The sequence below is a fragment of the Ammodytes marinus genome, assembly GCF_949987685.1.
Source record: "Ammodytes marinus genome assembly, chromosome: 25".
Taxonomy (NCBI): Eukaryota; Metazoa; Chordata; class Actinopteri; order Uranoscopiformes; family Ammodytidae; genus Ammodytes; species Ammodytes marinus.
Window position 1 is genome coordinate 1,485,907 of NC_137229.1, and position 18,325 is coordinate 1,504,231.

The 18,325-nt window shown below is 35.7% G+C and overlaps 1 protein-coding gene and 1 long non-coding RNA gene across 2 annotated transcripts in view; both read left to right on the forward strand.

The window, feature by feature from the left end:
- tg (thyroglobulin) overlaps positions 1-597 on the forward strand; it is a gene marked incomplete at both ends in the record, with an annotated part of 33,525 nt that extends 32,928 nt beyond the window's left edge. The window contains one exon of the mRNA XM_080053324.1: positions 509-597. Coding sequence (XP_079909450.1) covers positions 509-597 — 89 coding nt within the window. The remainder of the gene's footprint in view (positions 1-508) is intronic.
- A 12,259-nt stretch (positions 598-12,856) lies between these two features.
- Positions 12,857-16,750, forward strand: LOC307270261. Its single transcript, XR_013845540.1, has 3 exons — positions 12,857-12,907; positions 14,030-14,149; positions 16,373-16,750. It is a non-coding gene; the product is annotated as an uncharacterized lncRNA (long non-coding RNA).
- The last annotated feature ends 1,575 nt before the right edge of the window (positions 16,751-18,325 follow it).

Consider the following 18,325-nt stretch of genomic DNA (forward strand, 5'->3'; position numbering starts at 1 on the left):
CACACACATACTCTCTCTCACACACACATACTCTCACACACACACACACACACACACACACACACACAATCACTTTTAGAGTAGATTATATAGTTTTATTGTCAGTGCTTATAAAACAAAACATAATTCTGTTGAAAATCAGTGAATATCTCCTCAAAATCTGCTACCTGTCTTTACTGTGTGTGCCCTGAAATAAATAATCCAGCATTAATACACAGCCTAGGCTCTGTAAACTGGTATGTAAACAAAGGTTATGTAAACAAAAGGGGCCAACCATCAACATGCTAGCAACATGGCCGTTTACAGAGCCTAGGCTGTGTATTAACACTGGACTTTTTTTTTCAGCGCACACACAGTACAGACAGGTAGTGGATCATGAGGAGATATTCACTGATTTTGACAACAAGTGATTTTGACAGCAAGCGTTCTCCAGAATCACTGACTGCACCTTTACAACACTTGGCCATCGTCTGCGCATGTTTTCACTCTTTGTATTTTTTTCCTTCAGTGTCGTCGGGGGCGGAGCCTGTCCAGGCCGTTCTCCCATTGGCCGAGCCATCTAGCCAATCACAGACAGAGAAAGACGCCTACAGCTAAACCAACGACGTCATCGCCGTAACCATGACGTCTCCAGATTCAAACTTTGATCATAAACATATAAACTACTAAACTATACAGTGAAGAATGAAATAAAACCGCTGTGTTAATCACCAATAAAACGCATTTTAAACTCTCAGCTCTTTGTCTGTATTTTCTGATTATGAATCAATACTGACTGTGTGTGTGTGTGTGTGTGTGTGTGTGTGTGTGTGTGTGTGTGTGTGTGTGTGTGTGTGTGTGTGTGTGTGTGTGTGTGTGTGTAGGTGTAGGTGTGTGTGTGTGTGTGTGTGTGTGTGTGTGTGTTTACATTCACTCGAAAAGATGCTCCGAGGAACTTCTACTTTGTGTTCATTCTAGCGCCCCCCTTTGGACAAAAGCGGTAGTGTTTTTACTACACCAGCTGTTGTTCCTGGGTGAGCGTATACCCATGACAAAGGCATAAAGAAAAACTATATAAAAAAAATAGCATTCTTTGCACTGATGGTCTCTTTTGCTGTTACATGTAATTTATGATCATTAGAGGAAAAATGAGACTGTTTCAGAGAATAATTTTGACAGTTCCAGACTGAGGTTAAGCTGGAAAGATATTGACTGATTGGAACTTCAAGGTTTAATAACTCGTAAGCAAAACGTCATTAAAACCCATTCGATGCATCTTTGCTATTAGTATATGGTCATAAGGCTGATGTGAATTTGAACATAAAATCAATTTAAAAAATACTGTAACAGGGTTTTTTTAAATAAAAAATGTCAAATTAAAACAGCAAAAAAAAAGGTTTTAGATTTTTTTAAATTTTCAAAATCTCTCCTTTTAGATAGATAGATAGATAGATAGATAGATAGATAGATAGATAGATAGATAGATAGATAGATAGATAGATAGATAGACAGACACACACACACTCACACACACACACACACACACACACACACACTCAACCACACACACACACACACTCACCACAGTGTGGAGCTGTGTTCCCATTGCATGATGGGAGAGTCCCTCCCTCCCTCCCTCTCTACCTGTGCAGGTGTATAAAGGATTCTTTCTCTGAGTGAAACAGACTCCTACCGTTTCTCACACACTCTCTCTCACACAGACAGACACACACAAAGAGACAGACACACACACACACACACACACTGAGATCTTTGTCACAAATCTGTCGCATTTCCTAAACAAAGATGGATACTCCACTGGCATTCTGGATTTTTCTAAGTTTCGCCGCAACCGGTAAGAAAAATCATGATTCTATATATTTTAAAGCTGCACTGTGTAGCTTTATGTATGTCAGAGAAGTGAACATTTTCTAAGGTATATTCTCATAACCGAATAAACAAACTTTCCTCACAGGAAAATGTGATCCCTGAAACACTGTTCGTTAGTTAGAAAGATTCCTGAAAAGTTACTGTTTCACTGTTGCTGTTGTTTACAGCAGCAGGGCGCACAGTTTATGTTTGGTTCCAGGTTCCTCAAAATAATTTAGTTTTGATTTATGATGATATAATCATTCACTACTAAGAATTACATGTAGAGAAAATATGTTTGGTAAACTAACTGCAGGCTCTGTGAAAGTAAACAAATCCCCCTCCTCTGAAACTACACAGTGCACCTTTAAATAATTTGGACTAGTGAGTTTGATTGTACGCTACTTTTAAATTGGTTGTTCTTTTATTAATTTTTGGAAGGTGTTAAGAAAGGCACGGACAAATTAAATGTGTTATTATTATTATTATCATTAAAAAAGGCTCGAACTTCAAACTTTTCTTTGCAAAGAAAATGTCTCATTGATTATTAGACAGTGAACAACATATGAACAAATCCTTCTGTAATAACCTTCAGAATAGTGCTGAGAATGATTATGGAAAGTTTAGTTGATGTAAGTGCTTTAGAAGATGAGATTTTTAGTTCAGATGCAAACACACGAGGTGTAGTCAAATACACACCTTAATGAACATTATGAACCTTTGATTTATATTAGTATGAAAGAAGACATGTTATGGAAGAAAAATAGACAAAAATCTCAAAATTGACCTGTTTTGAAGAAAAAAAGTTGTTTTTGTCCATAGTATTTTACCTGAAATGCATAACATCTTGTTTAATGCAGCAACTAATAATTATTTTCATTATTCATTTGTCTGCCCATACATTTCCAGATCAACCAAATGAGTTTTCAGTGTATGGAGCATTTCAAATTGTTGCTAAACGTCTTATTTATTCAAGGCGACGTCTGTGAACGCAACAGTGAAAGACAAAAAAAAAAATCTTTATCATTGAAACTAAATCCAGTTAATATTTGCTTTAGCGGTGACTCATGGGGATTCAGATCAACCCACAGATTATCACACAATCCCTGTATGAGCCTTTAATCTGCAATTAAACACTTCCCAGTCAGGTGATTCTCCTATGAGGTCACCAAGTTGAAACTGTTTTCCCATCACTTAAATGAATACTTCACCCATACGGAACCGGTGTTCTATCATTATAAAATCGCAATTATAATATAATGAATGAGGTTTTTCTTCCCTCAGTCTTCCCTTGGCCCAGCTGTCCTGTTAATCCTAATGCAGGGTTTGACAGTGAGACCATAAAACACTGTTTCTGCCTTTTCTCAGGCTAGGATGAACCGATTCCTAAAATGTTTGCACATTTATACATGTTAGTTGTTTGTTATGTTTTGTCTTTTGTTTTTGTGTTCCTTTTTTTGTGTACATATTCTCAAAAGAAATCCATAAAATAAAATAAATACAGTCATATGAAAAAGTTTGGGAACCCCTCTCAGCCGGCATTATAATTGACTCTGCTTTCACACAAAAAATTTAAAAGTGGTATGTCTTTAATTTACCAGGAACAGCTAAGTACTGGGATGTTTTCCAAACAAAGATTTTTTGAAAAGCAGTATTTGGTTGTATGAAATAAAATAAAATGTGAAAAACTGGCTGTGCAAAAATATAGGAACCCTTGTGGTTTTGTTGATTTTAATGCCTGTTACAGCATGTAAAACTGATTACTTTAAACACAAAGTTGGTTGGATTATGTTGTTAAGCCTTGAACCTCATAGAAATGTCTGTTTAATCATGAGAAAATGTATTTTAGGTGCCTAAATGCAAGTTGCACTTCTCTTTGACTCTCTGCTGAATTGAGACAGAATGGGATCATCAAAACAGCTCCCAAAAGATCTGAAAAACAAAGATTGTTCATTGTCATAGTTTAGGGGAAGGCTACAAGAAGCTTTCCCAAAGGTTTCAATTGTCAATTTCGACTGTAGGGAACGTTGTCAGGAAATGGAAGGACACAGGCATAGTGGCAGTTAAACCCAGGCATGGCAGACCAAGAAAAAAACAGGAGCGGCATAGGTGGAGGATTGTGAGAATGGTTGCACACAACCCACAGATCACCTCCAAAGACCTGCAAGAACATCTGGCTACAGATTGTGTATCTGTACATTGTTCAACAATTCAGCGCAATTTGCACCAAAACATCTGCTTTTTATAAAGACCAAATAACTTAATTTTTGTCTCATCAGTCCAAAGCATTTTCTTCCAATATGAAGCTAGCTTGTCTAAATTAGCTTTTGCATACTCCATGCAACTGTATCTGTGGCGTGGGCGCAGAAAGGGCTTCCTTCTCATCACCCGGCCATACAGATGTTTTGGTGCAAATTGCACTGAATTGTAGAACCATGTACAGATACACAATCTGCAGCCAGATGTTCTTGCAGGTCTTTGGAGGTGATCTTTGGGTTGTGTGCAACCATTCTCACAATCCGCCGCATATGCCGCTCTTGTACTTTTCTTGGTCTGCTAGACCTGGGTTTAACTGCAACTGTGCCTGTGTCCTTCCATTCCCTGACAACGTTCCTTACAGTATAAATTGACAATTGAAACCTTTGGGAAAGCTTCTTGTAGCCTTCCCCTAAACCATGACAATGAATAATCTTTGTTTTTAAGATATTTTGGGAGCTGTTTTGATGATTGCATTCTGTCTCACTTCTGCAGAGAGTCAAAGAGAAGTGGAACCTGCATTTAGGCACCTAAAATACATTTTCTCATGATTAAACAGACCTTTATATGAGGTTCAAGGCTTAACAACATAATCAAACCAATTTTGTGTTTAAAGTCCTCAGTTTTACATGCTGTTACATGCATTAAAATCAGCAAGACCACAAGGGTTCCCATATTTTTGCACAGCCAGTTTTTAAAATTTTATTTAATTTCATAAAACTAAATACTGCTTTTCAAAAAATCTTTGTTTGGAAAACATCCCAGTACTTAGCTGTTCCTGGTAAATTAAAGACATACCACTTTTATCTTTTTTGTGTGAAAGCAGAGTCAATTATAATGCCGGCTGAGAGGGGTTCCCAAACTTTTTCATATGACTGTAAATAAAAATATTAAAAAAATTAACCCAATAAAATTACTTATTTTCATCCGTAGTTTCTTCCACTACAACTCCTGCTGCTGTATCCACGGCAACAACCACAGCATCAGTTGTCGATGTTGTATCCACGGTAACACCCGGGTTGGACATTCCCTCGACAGAAGGACCGAGTGAGAACAGCAATACGGTCAACCCAAACACTAGTGAACCCACTGGGTAACTTCTCTTTCAATTCAGCTCATGGTGTGCAATTTATTTTACTGTGGTGATTTTTTGCAGCTGTTGACTTCGGTACAATTAAGTATATAAAATAAGAAAATCCTTTATCCGTCCCACTGTGGGGAATAATTTTTTTATTGAATTTTTTTTATTTTTTATTTTGATTTAATTTTTTTCATTTTTTTATTGTATTATTATTATAAATATTATTTGTATTTTACCTTTTCTAATACTAATTTATCTTAATCCCAATTTCAGTGGGATCGACATTCCTACAACAACAACAATTGCAACTGAGACCAATTCTACTGTCGCATCCACCAGTAACCAGACTATTGGGTAACATTTTTACTTTTTTAATTTAATTTGATTACATTTTTTATATTATTTATATCTAATCTTTTTTGTTCCTTTTTTTATTATTTACTTAATGCAATACAGGACAATCTTGATTTATCTTTAACCCAATTTATTTATCTAATTTTCCTTAATTTCAATATTTTTTCATAGCCTATATATGTAATTGTATTTATTTATTTAAATATATGTTACCTTATCTAAGTATTTTATCTAACCTTACATTATCTTGATCCCAATTTCAGTGCAATCGACGAACCTCCAACAAGTACAACTGAGACCAATTCTACTGTTGGAACCACCAGTAACCAGACTATTAGGTAACTTACTTTTGATAAATTGTCTGCACTTTTTATCCCAAGACAAATTTACTTCAGTAATTTAACTTTACTTAATTATACAAGTTTAGAAAATAAGAAAATTATTTATTTGTACCACAGTTGGGATTTTTTTTAAATTATTTTATTAATTTATCTTTATCTTTATATTTATATTTTCTTCTTAACTTGCATTTTTTATTTAATTATTATTATTAAAAAAAATTATTTGTAACTTACCTTTTCTAATCCTTATATATCTTTATCCCAATTTCAGTGCAATCGACGAACCTCCAACAAGTACAACTGAAACCAATTCTACTGTTGGAACCACCAGTAACCAGACTATTAGGTAACTTTCTTTTAATAAGTTTTCATGTGCAATTTATTTTAAGTTGATGTTTTTATGCAGCTGTTGTCAGCATATTTTAGACAAATTTACTATATATATAAGATATGAAAACCCTTCATGTTACAAAGTGGGGACATTTCTTTCTTTTTTATTTGATTTATTTATTTAATATTATTTATTTCTAATCTTAATTTATCATTATTCCAATTTTTTTTCCTAATTTAAAAAAAATATCAACATTTCTATATATATAGGGGAGAACGGGGTAATCTGAGCCACTTTTTACATTTGCTCCCCTCTAAGCGAGCTAAAATGATTTAGCACTCAAATTTACACATTTCCCATTAATTCAGGGTGTTTCCTAGAAATGGGCATTAGCAGAATTTTTTCAAGACAAAGGGCAGTGAAAATATGATTGTTTTAAAAAAAGTTGTCATGTGGCTCACTTTACCCCAGCTGTGGGGTAAACTGAGCCAGACCAGAAAAATCAGGGGGTAAAGTGAACCACTTACTTTTTCCACTCTGAAACTACCATAACAACATATATTGTAACAATTAGAATCCTGAAAGCTAGCCACACATTCCAGAACTAATGTCGGATTAGTAAAAGAATGATGGGGTTTGGTCAATTAGGCAAAGCAAATTTTCTAAACACTTGAAAGTAACTCTGAACAAAATCAAATACAACATATTATAATTCAAAAGGTTTTAATAAGATTCAAATGAAAGATTAGTTAAACCAGTTAGATTAGAACACAGTCTGGGGGTCAGAACACAGGACCCTTAGAGCCAGCTAGTGTCTTGGGGTCAAAGCATAGGAAAATCAGAACCAGCGAGAACAGCCTGGGACTCAGAACTCAGGAGAAGACCCAACTGGATTATAACATCAGCCTGTCATACTCTACAACTAGGCCTACTCTACATTCCAGCCCTGAAGGTTACAGGGAAAGATGAGAAGGTGCTCTTTCAGTGTGGTTGCCCCAGGTCGTCTTCCTGGTGTATTTCCTGGGCATGATGGCTTTTCTACAATGTGTATGACATTGAAATAAAACATATGTTATGTAATATTACATTAAAATATATTTAAGACTAAACTTAACTTGTGCCTCATGGTGGGGGGAGACAGTGGCTCACTTTCCCCCACAGCATTTGGCTCACTTTCCCCCACCATCATCACCATCATCACATGGTTTTTATATGTTGGTAGTTCATCAACACGTTGATAGAAGTTTTTCTACGTGAATACATTTGCTTTGGCACCACAGTTGATTAAGTTGACAGCAAGAAAATTTACTTTTACATGCAAAATACCTATTTTGGTGAAAATAGGTATTTTGGCACCATGAGGTCCTCTCTTTCAGGGCCACGGGGAAATGAGAGGGGCTTGAAAACATATATCTCTCATGACCATAAATGTTTCCCGTTGCCTAGATACAGGGGGTGGCTCACATTACCCGATGCCTCAGATTCCCCCGTTCTCCCCTATATTTATTTTAATCTTTTTAATTTTTACTTTATGTTACTTTATGGGGAAATTCTTCTATTTTTTTATTTAATTTAATTTAATTCAAATTAGTTTTTTTTTATATTATTTATATCAATTTATCTTTGTCTTTATATTTATTTTTTCTCCTTAATTTGTATTTTATTTATTTATGATTTTTTAATTAGTTTTTTTTAATAGATCTTACCTTATCTAACCTTAAGTTATCTTATCCCAATTTCAGTGCAATCGACGTACCTCCAACAAGTACAACTGAGACCAATTCTACAGTCAACCCAACAAGTAACCAGACTATTAGGTAACTTTCTTTTGAATTATTTTTATGTTGTACAATTTATTTTACCGAGGTGTTTTTATGCAGCTGTTGCCAGCACATTTTGGAGAAATTTACTTTTGTACAATAAATTATATAATAAAAGAAAATATTTTATTCGTCCCACAGTGGGGAATTTATACATTTTGTTTCGTAATTTCTTTAATTTCATATAATTTTTTAAAGTGTATTATTTATTTTGTAATATTATTTATATCTTTTGAAGATACCAAAAGCCCCACAAGTTGAAGAATGGGCCAATGCAATGACTGAAACTGTATCTTATGAATGCATGTTGAACCGATTAAGTGACAATTGGGGGGAGGGGGCATCCTCTTGGGAAGGGTTTTGGGACCACATAAAGGTGGATAGTGACCCAAATTAATATAGCCATAACTGCAAAGGCAGCTAACATCACCGGTCCCATGGTAACAAATGTATTTAGTTTTTTGTCATTGGCCTGTTTTTGCTTGTGGGGTCTGACCATGGCACACTGAGGGGAGAAGAAAGGAGAATAAATATTGGCTCTTATCTCCACATGGGGGAAGTATCTATCAAAATGTTTCTTATTATTTTACTTTTTTCTTTCTCATTTATTATTATTATTATTATTTATTTTTTATTTTTTTATGTCACCATGAAAACAATAATATGGAAGCCATGAAACATGAAATATGACTTTGTATTATGAATTGGTATTATGAATTTGTATCAGATGTCCCTGTATCTATGTGACCACCTGTGAACATTTAATAAATATGTGAATTACAAAAAAAAATATATATATATATATATATATATATATTATTTATATCTTTTCTTACCTAATCCTAATGTATCTTTATCTCAATGTCAGTGCAATCGCCATAACTCCAACAACAAGTACAAGTGAGACCAATTCTACTGTCAACCCAACCAGCAACCAGACTATTGGGTAACTTTCTTTTAAATGATTTTTATATTTACCGGGGTGTTTTTATGCAACTGTTGTCAGCACTTTTTAGACAAATTTACTTCGGTACAATATTTATTATAATATAATATTTGTATTCTTAAGAAAAGAAAATATTTTATAGGTCCCACAGTGGGAAATGTTTTTATTTTGTTGATCGTTTTTAATTGTGTTAATTTTATAAATTTTTATTTATTTTTATATATATTTTTTAATGTTATTTATATATCTTATCCCAATTTCAGGGCAATCGACGAACCTCCGACAAGTACAAGTGAGACCAATTCTACTCTGGGAACCACCAGTAACCAGACTATTGGGTAACTTTCTTTGAAATGATTTTAATCTTGAGCAATTTATTTTGATGTTTTGTGATGTTTTTATGCAGCTGTTGTCAGCACATTTTAGACAAATTACTTCTGTCCAATGAATATAATAAGAAAAGAAAATATTGTATTCGTCCCACAGTGGGGAATTTTTAAATTTAGTTTTTAATTTCTTTAATTTCGTATACATTTTAAAAGTTTAATAATCGTTTTTTAATCTTATTTAATCTTTTCATCTTATCTTACCTAATCATAATGTATCTTTATCCCAATTTCAGAGCAATCACCATAACTCCAACAACAAGTACAAGTGAGACCAATTCTACAGTCAACCCGACCAGTAACCAGACTATTGGGTAATTTTCTTTTAAATGATTGTCAGCACATTTTAGCACAAGACACATTTACTCTGGTACGATAAAGTATGTAAGATAAGAAGATAAGAATCCTTTCTGTCGCACAGTGGGGACATTTCTTTAAATTGTTATTTAATCTTAATTATCATTATCACATTTTTTTCTAATTTAAAAAAAATTATATTTCTTATGTATTTATTTTTTTGAATTTTGAATTTTTTTTAAACTTTTTTTTATTTATATCTTACCTTGTCTAATCTTAATTGATCATTATACCAATTTTCTTTTCCTAATTGAAAAAAATATATAAAATTTCTTTTCAGTTATTTTTACTCTATGTTATTTATTTCTTACCTTATCTAATCTTAAATTATCTTTATCCCAATTTCAGTGCACTCGACGTACCTCCCACAGAAGGACCAAATGAGACCAATTCAACAGTCAGCCCGACCAGTAATGGCACCAGTTCACCCGTTGAATTCACGTCAGCATTTCCTGTAACCGACGGAAACGCCACTACAGCAATGAATGAATCGACCAATCAAACGACAGCATCCAACGAAACCATGACAACCAGCTTTCCAAATAATACGGGAAACTCCACTACAACTATGAACGGTAACTTTTTTTGACTTCTCTCAATGATTTTGTGCTTGATTAAAGCTGGGTTGGAGGATGTGGGCAGAAAATGGCAGTTGGGATAGAGATTTGAATCCAAATACCTCAACTGCTCCACTTGTTCTTTTTGGTCCCTCCCCTATGGTCCCTCCCTGACACGCTCTACACCAACAACGTTGTGCCAAAGTGAATGGACAGTCCCAACGGCCAATAAGAACGGAGAATCGGAGCCTCGGTCTGATTGGTCAAAGTGTCAGCTCATGTTAACTTTGACCAATCAGAAATCATATACCCCAGCTTTAAGGCTACAGCATTTTGTGTTTTTTTTGTTTTTATTGCTAGTATTGTACTAATGTGTCCTTTTGTTAAAGTGTCTGTAAACCTTGTCGAAAATAGTAAAAATCAAGATATTATATCAAAGTTGGGTGTCTCAATACTATTACAAAAATCTAATTAAAAATAATGTTTATAAATATTATAAAAACGTCTTTTTAACTGTCTAGACCGTTTGACAGGACTATGTGGGCGTGGCCGTATCAAACAGTCTCCATGGCAACAGTCATTGTTTTTATAGAACGTCCGGACAGAGAACTGCTGTAATTGGTTCAAAATCCTTATTGTGTCATAAGAACCAGAGCATAGCCCATCGCCTCATCTAAACTGAATTTCTGCAAAGTTTATCCAACCTAAATGACAATAGCTTTAATGTGGATTGATGAATATACCTAACTCTTTTCTGAAGCTTTACTATCATGAAACTAACTCCACACATGACATAGTTTGAAGGATAGATAGATAGATAGATAGATAGATAGATAGATAGATAGATAGATAGATAGATAGATAGATAGATAGATAGATAGATAGATAGATAGATAGATAGATAGATAGATAGATAGATAGATAGATAGATAGATAGATAGATAGATAGATAGATAGATAGATAGATAGATAGATAGATAGATAGATAGAGAGATTAAAATCCACCTATCTAGTTGTAACATAGGTTTTGGAAATTGCTTAATAAATAAACTGTACTTAATTATTTTTACTTCAGCTTCAACTGGAACCAACGAAAACGCCACGACCGCCATCAACTCAACCCAGTCCACTCCTAGTCCGACCAGTGACGTCACAACCGTAACAAATGGATCAGCAAATCACACGACAGCATCCAATGTTACCATGACTACTCCACCTTTAATGTATGTATCTTTTTTTTTATAACTTTATTGGTTTAATTTTTTACACTTTTTTTGGGTACGAAAAAAATAAAACAAAGAATAATGCGGCAATAAGTAAATTAATTAAATAATCAAATATATAAAAATATACATTAAAACAATAGAAAGAGAAAAAAATTAAAATAAAATGTAATAGCAGCCACCACTAGTTTTACTATTTACGCCCTCCTGTCCGGTGCTGGGGATCCAACCAGATACCTCATGGTTACTGGGAGGAGGAACCAGAGACCTCATGGTTACTGGGAGGAGGAGCCAGAGACCTCATGGTTACTGGGAGGAGGAACCAGAGACCTCATGGTTACTGGGACGAACTCTAGGTCATCCTACCACCCAAACTGATATGGACGGACGGACAGACAGACAGACAGACAGACAGACAGACAGATAGATAGATAGATAGATAGATAGATAGATAGATAGATAGATAGATAGATAGATAGATAGACAATAAAGTTTTCTATTCTCTGACACACAGCTCTCCAAACAGCACCGTGAATCTCACCACTACAATCGGCCCGTCTGTTAACATGACAACAACAAACAACAACAACAACATCACAGTTACAACAGCCATGAATGGATCGACCAATGAAACGACAGCGTCCAACGTTACCACGACAACCAGCTCTCCAATCAGCAACTCAGGAAACTTCACCACAACTGCTGCAGCTACAAACGGTTCGTCAAACTTTTTAAATTAAAAAAAAAAATTATTTATATATTTTTTCATAACTTTATTATTCAATGAAAAAGCATTAAAATAACATGAAGCATACATTTACTATAGACATACATACAGTACATCAATAATAAGGGTATAGATTTAAAAATTCAAATAAAGAGGTGGTAAGGTAGGGCATTGTAGAAATGAGGCCTGTTTTTCTTCCATAGGCTTTTTGTCAGTTCTTTTAGATTTTCCAAATATGATTTACTTAAAAAACAAATTTAAATGGTTGATATCGTTATATTTTTTAGACCTGCATTTAAATGTTTAGCCTCAAATTTTAAGAAAATTAAAACATGACATTTATCTAAATAATGTCCTTCATAGCAAAAAAATAAATAAATAAATTCTAACTTATAATTTAACTTTTTTTTTACACCACAGTTTTCCCCGGCAACTCTACTACCATGACAACGTTAACTAGTGCCATGGCAACGCCCACCATGACAACGTTAACTAGTGCCATGACAACAGAAGGCGGAGCCACAGCGACCAGCACGAATGGACCAACCGCAGCCAACGTGACAACCTTAGTCCCGCCTCCCGTAGTCGAGGGTGATGAAGGTGTTCCGGGCTGGGCCATTGCTCTGTTGGTCCTAGCCGCTGTAGTTTTACTGATCTTGCTTCTACTGCTAATCGGACTGGTGAGTTTTATAGCATTGTTTACACTTTATTGCACGTTTTAAAGGCGGGTTTAATATGATACTTGTCTGGTTTAAAGGTGTAGTCAGTCAGTGCGTTTACATGCAGACTCATAATCGGATAACTAAACGAATAAGACCTCAACAGGACTTTTAAACTGCATGTAAACACCTTTATCCGATCTACTTCGGACACGAATCGGCACAATAACGGACAAGAGAAGTCGGATAAGAACACCTAGATAATTCGTTCATTGTCGGCTTTCTCTCTGCATGTATACAGGGATCGGATATCGCATATCGGACTTCTCGTTCTGTGCTTGTGTGCCTGCGCGTGATAGGCTACACCATGGGTTATTGACGGAAGAGAACCGGACGTGGCTCTAAAACCACTTGTTGAAAGCATGGTTGAAAGGGCTACAGCGCCACCTAGCATAGTGGAGACAGCCATGCATCGGACATTTATCCGATTTCTGAAAGGCCATGTATACTCAGACAAGTGACACGGTCCGTTCGAGTGTCTTGTTCGATATATGTGATAATCCAATCTAGTTGTGCCATGTAACCGCACTGAGTGATTCTGGAGAACGCTTGTTGTCAAAATCTGTTTTTGTCAAAATCTCCTTATGATCCACTACCTGTCTGTACTGTGTGTGCTCTGACAAAACGTATGCTGTCAATACACAACGTAGGTTCTGTAAACTGGCATGATGCTTGATACAGTGGACATACATACATACCAGTTTACAGATCCTAGGCTGCATATTGAAACTGGATTTTTTTCAGCACACACACACAGTACAGACAGGTAGTGGATCGTGAGGAGATATTCACTGATTTTGACAAAAAGTGATTTTGACAACAAGTGTTCTCCAGAATCACTGACTGCAACATAACAGAAACTATTTCAAAGTGCGAAACTAAATCATGTTTTGTCTTATTTTATTCTATTTAATTTAAACAGAATTTCTTGTTTGAAATGTTCTGTATAAATAAAGTTTATTATTAACTAAAAACATTAAGAAATTACAATAAAATAATAAAAGCAAAATTAAAATATTCACTTTATTATAGTCTAACGTGTGTGTGTGTGTGTGTGTGTGTGTGTGTGCATTTCCTTTGCAGTTGCTGTGGTGTTGCTGTCGGCGACGCTACAAAGGCTTCAGCCCGTACGATCAGCACAAAGACGAGATCCCGCTCTACCAAACACACAGTCGCTTCGAGGGGCCGGAGCGCACACCACACGTACGTACAATACACACATATTAAATTTGTATTTATTTTTCCTTAGAAATTTTTTTTTTACTCAATAGTTTTTTTTAATCTTGTTTCTGTTATAGTTTTGATACGTACATTTTAATTTAAATTTTTTCTTTAATTATTTTTTATTTTTATTACTTTATAATTTTTAAATTCTTATTTATGTTAATTTTTTTTAAACATACACGACATCCTAATTTACTTTTTTTTATTTTTTTTATTATTATTATTTTTATTTTCCATTCTTCTTTCTATTTTATAATCAAAGTCAATGATTCTTCAGAATGTGTCTTGTCGTAATCACTTTTAGTAAAAATCCGTGAATATCTCCTCATGATCGTACTGTGTGTGCACTGAAAAAAAATCCAGTGTTAATACTCAGCCTAGGCTCTGTAAATGGGCATGTTGCTAGCTACTGTGGGCCCCCTTTTGTTTACATGCCCGTTTACACAGTCTAGACTGTGTAATACGTAATACTGGATATCTTTCAGCGCATACACAGTACGGACATAGTGGATCATGAGGAGATATTGACTGATTTTGACAACAAGCGTTCTCCAGAATCATTGACCCCTGCTGTACATCCAGGTTTTTTCTTAGCAGTAGAATCAACAACTAAAACATTTCTTGGGCTCTTCTTGAGGATTTTTCTGAGCTCCTGCACCAGTGTCGGGGGGCCGAAACCAGTTTGTAAACGCTGCTATACTGAGGAATACAGAGAGAGAGAGTTTTGTGGAGCTGATAGGCTTAATCAACTTTGTGTACACTCATTTGGAGATTGCATAAATGTAACAGGCATTCATTTATATGAAAAAGCCACGCACTATAGCTTTAAGATAAGTTCTTCTGAGCCAGTGTTGCTTAGCAGTAACAACAAGAGGAGGTAATAATGAAAAGAAACCTGGATTAACCTGAGTACACTATGGATTATGGAATCGGTCACACACACTCTAAATATTATCATAACATGAGGACAAATGTGGTGTGTGTGTGTGTGTGTGTGTGTGTGTGTGTGTGTGTGTGTGTGTGTGTGTGTGTGTGTGTGTGTGTGTGTGTGTGTGCGTGCGTGTGTGTGTGTGTGTGTGTGTGTGTGTGTGTGTGTGCAGCAGACTAGGCGCTGCATGCGAGTCACTGGGTGTGTGTTGTCCTGAGGGAGGTTCAACAATTAATAGTTGTTTGAATTTTAATGAGTCACAGTCAACATTTACTCAGGAACACAGAGAGGGAAAAATGGGAACACCTAGTTATGAAGTCATTATTAGTGTGTGTGTGTGTGTGTGTGTGTGTGTGTGTGTGTGTGTGTGTGTGTGTGTGTGTGTGTGTGTGTGTGTGTGTGTGTGTGTGTCTGTGTGTCTGTGTGTGTGTGTGTCTGTGTGTGTGTGTGTCGCTCTTTAATATGGTATTTAATCACTGATAAACCATTAGTGTCACTAAGTGCTTAACAAACTAGGCCTCGCCTCACCTCACCTCACCTCTTAGTAATGACATTATGTAAGTGTTTTTTGTACGTTTTTGACAACATCTTAAAATATATACACATTTGCAATAATTTCAAATATAGGGATTTTTTCTGTAAAATTGTTTTAATGACATTACTTTAGTTATGCAGTTCTTTGAGTTCATCCTGTTTTCTAATTTCACCTCCCAGTAATGCCATTATGTATTCCAGGAGTTATTATATTAACTCTTTAAAGACAGACACCTAAAATAATAGACAGAAAATTTTACTTTTTGGGAAAAAATTTAAGCGTTTTTTGTAAGTTTTTGACTAAATTAAAAAATATAGGCTATATAAATTTGAAATAGTTTCAAATTCAAGGATTTTCTGTAAAATTCCTGTGTTTTTATGTTAGTTTAGTTAGTTTAGGTCCAACCAAAACAGATGTTCTGCCTATACCACTGTGTCAAAATGTGTCTCTAAAGTCGCTACGAGGAACTTCAAAATATCTCTGAAACAGTCTCATTTTTCCTCTGATGATCATAAATTACATGTAACAGTAACAGCAAACGAGACCATCAGTGCAAAGAATGCTATTTTTATATAGTTTTTCTTAATGCCTTTGTCATGGGTATACGCTCACCCAGGAACAACAGCTGGCGTGGTAAAAACACTACCGCTTTTGTCCAAAGGGGGGCGCTAGAATTAACACACACTGAAAGTTCCTCGGAGCACCTTTAATAAACAAATGTGTCTTGCTTTTTTTTCAGGGTGGGCTGGACAATCCACTGCAGAATCGGACAGGAACGTACACACTGAACCACGACCAGTGAGAATGACAAAGGAACCACTAAATACGTCGTACACTTTTACACAGTGTTGTACGTCTGTTAAAGGCACTTGTACTGTGTGTTAAAGGGTCACTATGCAGTTCCAGAGGAGGGGGATTTGTTTACATTTGAAGAGCTTTCAGTTAGTTTACTAAACATATTTTCTCTACATGTAATTCTTAGTGTTGAATAATTCTATCATCATAAATCAAAATTATTTTATTTTTTTGAGGAACCTGGAACCAAACGTAAGACTAGAATATGTTTGTAAACCAAGCTGTGGGCCCTGCTGCTGTAAACAACAACAACAACAACAACAACAGTGAAACAGTAACTTTTCAGGAAGCTTTCTAACTTCAAACAGTGTTCCAGGGATCACATTTTCCTGTGAGGAAAGTGTGTTGATTCAGTTATGAGAATATACCTTAAAAAAATGTTTCACTTCTCGGACACAGCCAAAGTTACACACTGCACCTTTAAATGGTGTAGTTTTATATGGATTATAATCCTGATTTGAACGAACATCTCGATAGCTTTTATTTATTGTCTGTAAAGAACTTTGGAGAAAATAAAAATGTTCTTTAAAAAAAACTGCTGTAAAACATATTATTCATTTACTGAAATATCCTGATTTAAATTTAGATTTTGAAAATCACAACAGATAAACTTATTGCTTATTACATTTTACCATTTTTGTGTGTGTGTGCGTGTGTGCATGTCTGTCTGTATGTGTGTGTGTGTGTGTGTGTGTGTGTGTGTGTGTGTGTGTGTGTGCGTGTGTGCATGTCTGTCTCTGTGTGTGTGTATGTGTGTGTGTGTGTGTGCGTGCGTGCATGTCTGTCTCTGTGTGTGTGTGTGTGTGTGTGTGTGTGTGTGTGTGTGTGTGTGTGTGTGTGTGTGTGTCTTTGTGTCTGCGTGCATGCATATCTGTGTGTGCGTGTGTGTGTGCGTGCGTGTGTGTGTGTGAGTCACTTCTGAACTTGAGCCCGGCACATTCTTCCTTTATATTCATATCAGGATTATATCTCAACTCGCTCCACGCCTCGGCTACTGTTACCAACTCTTTGTCAATAATATGTTTTGTTGTTAATAAAAACTGTATTATTTTAGGTTTAGGATCCACTTTCGAACTGGAAACTTCCCCCTTCTACAAACAATACAATGTGTGTGTGTGTGTGTGTGTGTGTGTGTGTGTGTGTGTGTGTGTGTGTGTGTGTGTGTGTGTGTGTGTGTGTGTGTGTGTGTGTGTGTGTGTGTGTGTGTGTGTGTGTGTGTGTGTGTGTGTGTGGAACAATGTGGGACAATGTGGGACAATGTCACTCCTGCCAAAAATTAAATATGATTATTTAGAGGTGTAGTGATATCTAGAATGCTTGTTGTCAAAATCACCTTTTGTAAAAAAAAAAAAAAACAGTGAATATCTCCTCATGACCCGCTACCTGTCTGTAATGTGTGTGCGGTGTGGGGGGAGAGGGATGCAGTGTTAATACACAGCCTAGGCTCTGTAAACTGGCATGTTGCTAGCTATGGTGGCCCCTTTGATACATGTCCGCAGAATATTTTGCTTTTGTATGAAAAGTTCTTGGAAAAAAATCTGCAACTTAAAAGCTACTTCATTTAACAGCCTTACATGTTTATATATAGTGGGCGTCCTGGGGAAATGCACCTGTTGGAAGACCAAGAAGAAGAAGAAGTACTATAGAATAAATAACTAAATACATCTTCACCTCATCACTTCATATTGTGGAAAGACTTGAGGCAGTGGTGGATGATGCCATCTTTAGTAACTATAGCTTCTTGTCCATGAAGGCCACCATAGCTTCTGTAAATTCTCCCCCAAAGGGAGGGGTTAGCAAGGGAGCGTTGACATCGACAATCTAACCAATAGATGAT